At 31.6% G+C, this 12,065-nt stretch overlaps 2 protein-coding genes across 2 annotated transcripts; one reads left to right on the top strand and one right to left on the bottom strand.

Annotated features, from left to right (window-relative positions):
- Nucleotide 1: 1 nt before the first annotated feature.
- On the top strand, nucleotides 2–10,292 carry LOC111417332 (putative ATP-dependent RNA helicase TDRD12). The gene is made up of 8 exons (XM_023049572.2): nucleotides 2–154; nucleotides 2,964–3,161; nucleotides 3,220–3,466; nucleotides 3,519–5,498; nucleotides 6,466–6,752; nucleotides 6,802–7,829; nucleotides 7,883–8,135; nucleotides 9,105–10,292. Exons 1-8 carry the CDS (start codon nucleotides 2–4, stop codon nucleotides 10,170–10,172), a joined length of 5,214 nt encoding a protein of 1,737 aa, XP_022905340.2. The 3' UTR covers nucleotides 10,173–10,292.
- On the bottom strand, nucleotides 10,216–11,622 carry LOC111417333 (uncharacterized). Its single transcript, XM_023049573.2, has 3 exons — nucleotides 10,897–11,622; nucleotides 10,600–10,847; nucleotides 10,216–10,532 (listed from the first exon to the last, which is right to left on the bottom strand). The coding sequence occupies exons 1-3, from the start codon at nucleotides 11,089–11,091 to the stop codon at nucleotides 10,313–10,315; spliced, it is 663 nt and encodes a 220-aa protein (XP_022905341.1). The 5' UTR covers nucleotides 11,092–11,622; the 3' UTR covers nucleotides 10,216–10,312.
- Nucleotides 11,623–12,065: the final 443 nt, after the last annotated feature.

Consider the following 12,065-nt stretch of genomic DNA (forward strand, 5'->3'; position numbering starts at 1 on the left):
AATGAAGTTAAAGCAAGTTGTGGTGGAAAGAATCGTAGATTCCTTCTTCTTTTACATTCGAGACTTCAAAGATATATCTAAATTGGATGAAATTAAAAGTCGTTTACAACGTTTATCTGAAAAATCTAATTTTATCCATGCGGAATCAGATCAGGTGATTAAATTGTAGACCAGTGAATCGCAATCATTGGGTCGCGACCCAATTTTGGGAAGAAAATTCCTGAATATCAGCTGATTAAGATCAGCTTGAAAGCTAAGTTGCTCGGGGAGTCCCTATAAACTAACCTCCATCTAGCTTTCTAACTATTGAATGAAAACTATTCTGTTTTTCCTAATGTGAATGTGTTATTTAATAAACAACTAAAAAGTGAATGTGATTTAACAATTTTTAATGATACAGATAGAACACCAGGTAAGTAACTATTGAAATTTAATTTTGTTTCTTTAATTCCAAAATATTACAATTTTGTTACTCTGCTTTTTTGATGTAAAAGTTTAACATTTTGAAATATCCACTAGACTTGATCTCCTGTTTCTGGAATTATCTTATGTTAATCTCCTTAAAATACACTCGAAACTTTAAATCAAGTTAACTTTACATCTATACAAGAAGATAATGTTGATTTACCACACTGTGTTGTGTGTGGAACTGTATTAGCAAACGCATCTTTAAAATCAATAAACTTTTAAGACATTTTCACACCAGAAAAAAAAACTTAAAGACTTGATGGTGAATAAATCAAGTTTAATTAAATATGTTGAAACAGATAAGAAATATTTGAAATGTTCTTATGTTTGGTGAAGAATATGCTGTGCAAATTAACAATATTCCAATGTCTGCGGAAATAATAATTGTCTGCTTATTAGTACTTAGTGTTTCAAATGATCTGGAATTACAACTACTTGAAAAGTTGGAACATTCACCATATTATGTCTTGCAGTTAGATGAATCCACAGATGTTTCAAGTAATGCTATATTGATGGTATACATAAAGTATATTGATTTTGAGTTGGAGGAATTATTATGCACCTTAAAACTACAATCCTATACTACATCTTCTAAAGTTTTTGCTATCATAAATTCATACTTTGAGTCTAAACACATTCCTTGGAATAAATGTATAGATAAATAAACTTTTAAGACTTTTTTAAAAGAAAACTTAAAGACGAAGGCGAATAAATCAAGTTTAACTAAATATGTTGGAACAGATAAGAAATATTTGAAATGTTCTTATTTAGCAGCATTGCATCTTGCTAAGACCAAAAAAGCGTCTAATATAGGGGAAGTACTAACAAATGTGGTCTAAATGTGTTATGACCATGTTTCAAAGAAGTTTGTAGGGAAATGTTTGGTGAAGAATATGCTGTGCAAATTAACAATATTCCAATGTCTGCTGAAATAATAGGCAGACGAGTACTTAGTATTTCAAATGACCTGGAATTACAACTACTTGAAAAATTTGAATATCACCATGTTCAAGTAATGCTATATTGATAGTATATGTAAGGTGTATTGATTCTGAGTTGGAGGATATGAAAGAGGAATTATTATGCACCTTAAAACTACAATCCTACACTACATCTTCTGAAGTTTTTGCTACCATAAATTCATACTTTGAGTCTAAGTACGGATGGAGCAGTGGCGATGGTAGGAAAAGAACAGAGGTGTTGTTACATAAATTGAGCAACTATCGCATAAAAATATAACAAAAACCCACTGCATTCTTCATCGTGAACAGTTGGTTTCCAAAAATATAAACAAAGAATTAGACATAGTTTTAGATCACTATGGAAAAATTGTAAATCATAGTCGTAATAGCGCAGTTCGGACTCGAGTTTTCGCTTTATTGTGTGAAGAGATAGGTTCAGACCACAAAGTTTTATTACTACATTCACCTATACGCTGAATTTCGAGAGGGAAGGTACTGAAAAGATTTTTTGACTTAAGAACCGAAATAAAGATACTTTTAAATGACCAAAATTCACCATTAGCAGAACACTTCAAAAACAACGTATGGCTTGCAAAGGTTGCTTACCTAGCTGATATTTTTTCGTTAGTTAATGAATTAATATTATCAATGCAAGGGCGCATGACTAACCTATTCATGTGCAATAACAAAGTTGACGCATTTATCAAAAAATTGATATTTGGAAAGATCGAATAGATAGGGGAGAATTTGATATGTTCCTATGTTATCATCAAATAATTAAATATAAGGAGCTGCATAAAGAAGACGATGCCGATTGAATACCATACTCAAAAATCATTTGCTAAAATTAAAAGAAAGATTTCTTAGTCACTTTCCTCCTGTTAACAACATCGACATAGGGAACATGTGGATACAAAATTCGTTTTTAAAAGACGAAGGTAATATTTTGTGTTCGTCAGACGATGAAAAACTAATGGAGCTGTCGTGTGATAAATTACTTCATGCGCAATTCATTAGTCAAAAAAATTTAGTAAAATTTTGGATACAAATACGAAACGAATACCCAACATTATTTGAAAAGGCAATGGAATGAGTGGATTTTCAGCTCTCGCTGCTATTAAGAATAAGTACAGAAACCGTCTTGAAAGCATTGATGGCACAGTGAGAATAGCATTAAATCAGATTGAACCTAGGATAAATAAACTGGTGAACGAATTGCAGCAGCATAACATATCACTGATATTAGAAGAAATGCTTATCTCAAAATTAATATTGTTTTGTTTGTATGGTGTAACCGAAATACATTATTATTATAGTGAATAACAGAGTTAAGACTAAAAATATATATTTATTTGAGAAAATCTATGCCAACACTGTGTTTAATTTTCTATAACAGTAATTATCCCCTCTTTTAACTTCTTATGGGTTCCATTAAGATTTTATTAATATTTTTGGGTCGCTACTACAAGTTTGCGGAACGCTGTTGTAGACTATATCTTTTCTGACAATTTTACATAATAACTTCATTTGCAGTTAGTTGCTTTAGTAGACGAAACCATATTTAAAAGGGCCGTTGTGGTTAAAAGTGATAATGGAGGTTATCACTGCTGGTTATTGGATTATGGCGTCTATATTACAACCGATCGAGTTTATAAATTACCCGAAGAACTTTGTTCTACACCACCAACAATTAAGATAGCAACTTTAAATAATGTTGTTGGGTTACATAACGTAGGTTTTTAATATCTTTATTTTTTATCGTGTAAAATTAATAATGATTACGACTTAGGTGTTTAATTTTGAAACAAATAAAAATGATACCATTTGGAAACCTTACTTTAGTAGCGTCACTGAAAGATTCATCGAAAAGAAGCTTTCCGAAGCTAAAAAAGTGTATTTTTCCGAAGAACACACGTTTATGGATATGTTATGTGGAAATTTTATATTCGAAATGACCGATGGTGTTACTTTAAATTTGGGATCCTTACTTTTAGAGGAAGGTCACGTTATGGTGGATAGTGAAAAGTTTTTGGGCGGTAAAAATTTAATCCCTAACGAAAATGTTATATGATTTTTTAAATGTTGTAGGCCTGCAAAAATCTACACAAAAAATTCCAGTTACCATAAAACCTGAAGAAGAAGAAGATTTTTGCCCAGATGAACCTTGCCAACTTGAAGGAATAGGTCGTGGAAGAAGTCGTCCCAAGTTATCGATAAATAAAAAGCGCGACGTTGATAATTGGCTAAATTGTATGGATAAATCGTTAACACAAGATGAAGAATGTTCGGTAAAAGATCAAGATTCATCCTTAAACAGAAGCTTTTTATCTGATTATAACCCAAATATTGATGATTCATCTCATATGCTAGCTTCCACCAGTTCAACTTCAATGAATGCAAATATTTCAAGTGGTTCAATAAATTTAGAAAGTAAATCTCCGTCAAAGAAATCGGGGGGGCGAGGCGAATTGTTAAAAAAGTTGAGTTGTGAAGTAAATAAACAAGATGTTCAAAAAGATTTTAATCTTTCAACAACTAAAATTCAATGTGATGATTTAAATCCAAGTGAGGGATCTAAAATAAAAAATAAGAGTATTAGTCCTTGCGAATTAAGGAAGATTTTATCAAACTTTAAACAGAAATCGTTAAAATCTGAAGCAACGTCTTTAAAATCTGATTTAAAAACTCAATCAAATTCTGATTCAAACTTTTCGAAATCATCAAAATCGTCTAGTTCTTCTTCAAACAGAAAGATTGTTTATTCAACAGATACTATTTCATCATCTTCCGAGGCAAATAGCGTTATATCGCATGGGGTTGAACCAATCGATTCGTCAGATCATGGTGATTTGAAAGGGGTTGTAATGAAAAATAATTTTGACTGTAAATGCGAAAATTGCAAAAAATTTTTTGATGACGATCCCATTGAAACTAGAAAAGTTTTCGCCGACGAAGTTAAAGTAGTTGATAATTTCGTAAAAGGAAAGCCACTACTGCTCTTAAAAACCGAACTTAATCAATCAGAAATCAAAATTCTTAAGAATAAGAATCGATATCAAACAAAAATTGAAAAAGATATGTCGCCGAATCTCTTAATTCATTCGCCTGGTCAGCTACCAGATCCAATTGCAAACATTTGTAGCGTTCCTTTTGTGAAACCTATTCATCATGCGTTAACAAGAAACCAATTTAAAACTCCAAAATCGATACAAATGTACATGTGGCCAATATTAATGCGAACAATGAATGCTTGTATTATTAATAATCAGGATACGGGAAAAACAATGTGTTATTTGCCCGCTTTGTTATCATTTTTGATGCAAAAGGATGAACGTTATCCTTTTTTACCAAAGGAACCTAGCCCTATAGCTGTTATTCTTATGGACAGTATAAAAGGGGTAGAAAAAATATGCTATTCCTTAGATCGAATTTTAGATCAGACTAAAAAAAATTTTAATATAATGTCCTTAGTACCTCCAATGGATGATACATCTCTCAATAAACTAAAAAAGGCTGATTTAATCGTTTCTACCCCCATTATATTTACAAGAATCCTAATGAGTCGCATAATTAATTTAAAAAGATTATGTCATTTAGTTATTGAAAATATCGATAAAATCCTCGAGCAAACACCCCAAGAATTAACCAATATCGCTAAAGCAACACAAAGTATGTTAGAACATCGTATTTTTGTTAACACTGTCCATATGGTAATGACTTCAATAAAATGGACAATCCCATTGGAAAATTTTATAAAGAGTATGGAAAGCACTCCAGTTATTTGCATTGGATCCCATTTAGAAAGCGCTATTTACGCTAAAGCAAATATTGAAATACATTTTATTAAACAAGACGAAAAAAGAAAACGAATTGTTGCAATGTTAAAACAATATTCGAAAGACTTAAAAACAGTTATTGTTTGCAATAATGATGAAGAAGTTGACGAACTTGAGAGATATTTTCAAATAATGGGTATTAGTGTTATTTCATCTAAAAGAAGCTCGAATAAGGAAGAAATCGTGGAAAAAGAAATTTTATGGATGTCTACTCCTATGAATAATAATTCAGGTAAATGAGTAATTAAATTAGTATAAGTATCTTAGATAATTGGTTCTCTATGGAAAATTAGGCATTTTGATAACAATTAAAATTATTTATGGGAGTTACTACTACTGCAGCAAAGAAAGTAGTAGCACAATATTGCAGAATAATGGTAAAAACAGACAGTCTGGTGTAAAACAGAAAGTACAACTTAAAAAAAAAGTTTTTCAAAAGTATGTGTAAAATAAAACATCGCAGAACTAGTTAAAGAAATAGTTACTCTCATAAAGGAGAGAACATGGAACAAGTTTGGTAAGAAGTTTGAACAACAAAGAAACAACAATTTTTTCCGAGTTATGAAAAGTCTTACAGAGGTCAGGAAGGTTACTTTGAAGACAAGATGGATGATGCAGAAGTTATAAGGATATGGATATAACGTTTTGAACAACTACTACAGGCACAGAACTCAGTAGAAAAACAAGAAACACATGAAACAGAAAGGACTGAAGAGTATGAAAGTTCATTACTAAACAAGAAGTAATTGATACAATGAGAAGATGAAAGTTGGGAAGGGCAGATGGAAAACATTGCATCACAGCGGAAATAGTGAAGAATGCGGGACAGAAGTCTGAAGAGAAGAAAAAGTACTACAAGGTTGGCAAGTAGTACACAAAAAAGGCGATATAAACAATTGCAGTAACTACAGAGGAGTTTCATTGTTAAGCATAGAACTAAATATATTTGAAAATATGCTAGAGAAGAGAAAAAATTAGAAAATATACAGCAACTTTTACAAATGACAGAAGTACAAATGTTCTGATTTAAGACCCTAAAAGTACAGAATTTTATGTAGATACTGTTAAGACTTTAAGAATTATAAAGATATGAAAGAAAAAACAATAATTAATTAATCCCCATAATGAACCAATTATCTGAGACACTTGTATATATCACTATTTGATTTAATTTACTTACTAATTTTATTTATTTTTAGTCTTGATCTCTACATATTGCGTTTTGGAGAGCGAACTAAGCATAACGACCGCTCAAATTTTAATACATTACTCACTACCTGAAGAGTCTTGGTCATCATTTGGAAGAAGTTTCAAATCTGTAATAGACACCCATGATTCACCTTTTAACACGAAATTTAACCGATCAGAAGCAGTTAAAATTCATATTTTCGTCGATGAAACTTGTAGTAAACAATTTCCAAGATTGTACTACTTTTTGAGACAAATGAAAACCATTCTACCAGATAATTTTAAACAATTTTGCCAGGTAAACAAAATTGAATAGAAAATTCATTTTTGTACATGTATTTTTTTAGGAAGTGGAAAGAGATGAGGAATCGTTAAAGATTGAAAATAACGTTGCGATATGTGAACGTTTAAAATTGATGGGAGAGTGTAAAACGTTTCGTTGTAAGAAACGTCATTTATTCTCGGCGAAGTTGGATTTAAGCGAAGACGTACCAAATGCGGGAATAATCAAATTTAAAGTGTTAAACGTTGCTGATGTTACTCGATTTGGTATAAAAGTACTAGAATGGTGGGGAACCGATAAAAATAAATTAAATGTACGCGATTATACGAATTTAGTTACAAAAGAACTCTATAAATGCGTTACGGCAAATAAAACGATGGTTACCGATGTACAGGTCGGTCGTTTATATGTATATTTTGACGCAAAAGAAGTAACATATCATCGATGCGTTGTACTAAAAATACTTACGAGACTAAAGATTACAAACGCTGCGGACAGAATTAAAATTAAATTAATCGATGGCGGCGTTGAAAAGAAAGATGTCGGTGCAAGGGCACTTTTCGAATTAGCACCCGAATATTTGGATGTGCCACCGCAAAGTTTAGAAGGTATACTTGCGAATATAGTACCACTCGAACGAGATACAGAATGGAATTTCAGAAGTAAACTTAAAGCTGAAAAAATTCTAAATTCAGCTATAGAAAAATATCCAAACTCGTATTTTGTTGCGAAAATTGTGTTGCAAGTTGGCGAAACTCTTTGGTTAGAAGATTTGTTGATGCGTGAAGATATTTCATCCTCGAAAGAAGTCGTAACTTTGCTTAGTTTTAAAAAGAAATTGTCTTGTTTAGATATTGTAGATTTTGATGAAAGTGTTTTGCAAAAATTGAAAGGAATTTGTGCAAAATCTGGATTGGATTTGCCATGTTATGATATTGACAATAGTGTTAAATCGACTACTAAATGTGTTCAACAAATTAAACCACAATGGGCTTATTTAGATACGCAACCTGACATTTTTAACGTTGTTTATTTTAGTCATGCTTTTTCGCCTGAAAAATTTTATGTGAAATTGGAAAAATATTTCGATTTGTAGGTATTTTAAAAAATACTTAATACATAATCATGATTAATTGATGTTTTAGATACTTACAATTGGAAGATGAAATTCAAGCGGCCATTAAAAAACCGTTTTATCCAGAAAATGAGCAAGTTATTGTCGGTAATTGTTACTTAGGAAAAGATTCCGGATCAACTGCTTATAATAGAGTTCTAATAACAGAAATCAATGATGAAATTGCGACATGTTTCTTTGTTGATTTTGGAGATGTTGCAGAAATTCACATAAATGATTTGAAATATCTTTCAAATGAACATATTTCTAAACTTCCCTTTCAGGTAATTTTAAATTAACTTAAACTAACTAACAATAGCATAGAACAATGCCATACAATCTTGTCCTTCCTCTAGTCACGCTATAGTAAAGAAAGAAGCTTTGTTTACTTATATAGGTGGTCCATTTAACGTGAGACAAGCGATTATCTCGAAAACGGTTCATTTTTATGTAAAATGAAATTTTCAAATGAAAATTGTTCTGTGCGAAGGGGGAAAATCATATGAGGATAACTTTTTGACCTTGACCTTATTTTCAAGGTCATATGAAGGTCACGACCACTTTTTTTAAATGGCACCCTATGTTTTTGATTGCAAAATCTGAATCCATTTCCTCCATTATACGTACATGTGCAAACTGATAAAATCTGAAGCACATGATAGGCCATAACGCCAATACCACCTCTTCCACATTGTACAAGCTGAGGATCAACTTGTCAACTTTGCAACGACGAGTCAGAAACAGCTGAACTGTGCAATTGCGTCGCCAGAGGCTGTCTAAGAATGGCTACCTATGGACGATTTAAATTCGTTTTCAAACGCGCTCCGATGTGTTTGAGGAGAAAAGTCTTCAATCCATGTGTACACAGTATTTTGACGTATGGTGCAGACCTTGGTCGTGACCTTCATATGATCTTGAAAATACGGTCAAAAATGTTATCGTCATATGGTTTTCCCCTTCGCACAGAACAACTTTCATTTGGTTCATTTTTATGTAAAATGAAACGTTTCCGAGATAATCGCTTGTCTCACGTTAAATGGACCAACCTGTATATCCATTTCCCTTGCATTTAATCTCCTGCAGTGCTGTGAATGCTCCTATAGCCATCCTAAATGGCTGGAGCATTGTTCTCACATTCCAAAATTCCAAGTGCATACTCTCAACATTTTACATTAATGTAGTATAAATGATGTTTTAATAATTTAAAAAATGTATATTTTTTACATTGTGCATTATTTTTTAATATTTTTTAGGCTATTGAATGTGAATTATATGGAATACTACCAATAACCGAAACTTGGCAAAAAGAATCTTCAGATGTTCTTTATAAATACTGCTTCCTACCCGACACAGATATTTTCCGCAATTTGTTAGTAAACGTAATCGATTCAAAATCAACGAATTACTCTACAAAGTATTCAGTAGCTTTATTGGATAATTACGATAATAAACAGACATTTATCAACAAGATTTTAATTGATTGCGGATTTGCAATTGATAATAAAACGGCAAAACTTGAAGACGTTATTTTACCATCCCTTAACTTCAATGAGGATGATGATCAGTTTTCAAGTGATGATGAGAATGAAAATATTGCTAATCAAAAGTACAATATCAGTGATGACGACATAAAAAAGATTGACGAGATTATACCGGATAAAAATGATGTGATTGAAGATGAGGACGAAATGTATGCAGATATCGATCGGTGTAGTTTTCTAAATGGTGGTTGGGATTTTTGTTGTACAGATTTTCGAACGTTTATGAAAGAAATAACTCAAAATAGTAGAGTTAAACCAACACCCAAAAAAACATCAACATCTCAAGATTCGAATTTTTATATTCCTATTAAAGCTGCATCCCAAAATTTTTACGCCCCTCAATTGCTTTGGTATCAAACCAAAACGCAAATTTTTTTGGATATCCAACTAGAGAATGTCGAAAACTTCACAGCTTTAGTGCTTAAGAAAAAAGTTTTCGTTTTTAAAACGATTTTAAATGAAAAGGAATATGTTTTGAATTTATCGCTTTTTAATAACGTTAGTAATCTCATTAAAAAAGATAATAACGGACGGAGTGTTAAGGTGGTATTAACTAAAATTGAGGAAAAAGAATGGGATAAGTTGGTGGACACAAATGAAAAAATGAGGAATATTAAATATGATTTTAATAAACTTAAAGACGAGGAAATTAAAAAGAGAAAATTTTTGGATTTAGGTCTTGATGACGATGACGAGAGCGATGAAAATTTACCTTTGTATTATAATTTAAGTTCTGAAGAATCCGATTCGGATTCAGAAAATTGTGATGACGTTAGATAAAAAGTTGTTAAGAATTCTCAATATTTTAAGAAAAAAAAAGGTGTTATGATAAATATTTTAGTTTTTCATTTGTACACAATCTTCTTTATTCATACATAATAAAGAAAAAAAAAACTTAAATTATCTCAAAATTTTCTTCATTATCTTATTAACTCCTGAATTGATTTAACACATTTTACAGTCATCATAGATTTACAACTCCTCATAATTACCCCTCTTTTAGCATTATCCTCGTTACTACAGCTCCTTTTCGATCTGTAAGCGCATTCCGGTCGATTCGGAAGTGTAAAATTGGGGGGTCGATCTAAATAATGACCTGCCAGTCCAATTTCGCTTCTTAGCCACGGATCTTGACCGATCCTACATGGAAATAAAAAAATAAAGAAACGGCTTTTAGTGTTTGATTGGAACTTTTTTGGTTCATTACCACATCAAAAAATCCGGTATGGTTTCTCTCATGTAATATTTAAATAAAACGACTGTTAAGGGAATCGAACTAACGATCAATAAGGTCATTAAAAGTAGCGTGTAAACAGTTTTTTTGAAATAAATTGAATCTGGATCACCATTTTCGCTTACATAATGTTCCAAAGAGGAATTTGCCATTTTGAAACCTTTTATTACCACTAACCACATACGGACGATGTAAAAATAAGTCCAATGGAAACCTAATTCCTAAAAAATAAATATAAAATAAACGATTTTTTTGATAAATAAAACTTACTCGATATATTCTTAATCTTGTCGGTGTGAATCTAGTGTTTCGTTTATGAAAAATTTGATAAATCAACGAGAAGGAACCGACCAAAAAGATGATACTGGGTAACAAGGTGATTGTTCTAGAATCAAATTGGGATGCTTGTTGCATTTCTTGGACGAATTTCGAATGGTAGCGGTAGATCGTTTTTAAAATCTTCATTTCGACATTGTTTTCTATGGGATGGCCACAAATTTATTTACATAATTCCATTTGGATGAGATTTTAGTTTTGATTTAACCACGAAATTTTGAGTATGGATGTTGGAGTTGGGTCGAATGAAAATTTTGCGTGTAATCTTGACAAATTTGACTATTCTATCATTTTTGGAAATTTGAAGTTTAAATTGTCAAGTGGGAATAAGATTATAAATGCCAAGAAGTATTTTTGAATTAAGAATTTGAAATCTCGAAACTATTTCACATTTGTTTGTTGACGAATGTCGCCTAAAGCTTAAACTTTATATATCTGTGGTTTAAACTTCCAGTATACACGCTTACACGAATTTACCGATAGAAAGGATTCTCTGGCAAAAGATGGCGTTAGTTAGAAATTATTAAGCTTAAAATTTATTATCCGAATTATAAGCTCAGATATTTGCGGAGCAACTAAAATTAAAGCTAACACTAGGCAGATGAGCAGCTAGATTATAGCATATTTGTATAAAATATGTCCAAAAATCAGTATTTACAAAAAAAAATTTTAATGGGTTAAGAGTAGTGGTGGAACAGATATCCGGCAGCTATCCGGTATCCGGCCATTTTTTTAATTCCGGCCGGATAGCGGATAGTTACCAGATATAGTACTCCATCATTCACAAGAATTAGTATCTCTTTTAGATGTTGGACGCTGCAGATAATAATCAAGTTCAACCCCTATAGGACATTTTTCATTGAATACAATTTTATTTATATCAGGTTTTGTCATTAGCTACCTCATTGTAACAATCCCCATAGATATATAAAATCTCTTGTTGCAGTTTCGTATAGTTTTCTTCTTTTCGCTTGTAATTTATCATCCCATTCATTACTAACAGAACTGTCGCTGTTCTCACTTTCGATTATTAATTAAAGTATCCTCTTTTTAATGCAACAAGCCGTTTTGAAAAATCGCTTTTAGTTTTTGAGGAATAAATT

Source organism: Onthophagus taurus, chromosome 1, assembly GCF_036711975.1.
Source record: "Onthophagus taurus isolate NC chromosome 1, IU_Otau_3.0, whole genome shotgun sequence".
Classification (NCBI taxonomy): domain Eukaryota; kingdom Metazoa; phylum Arthropoda; class Insecta; order Coleoptera; family Scarabaeidae; genus Onthophagus; species Onthophagus taurus.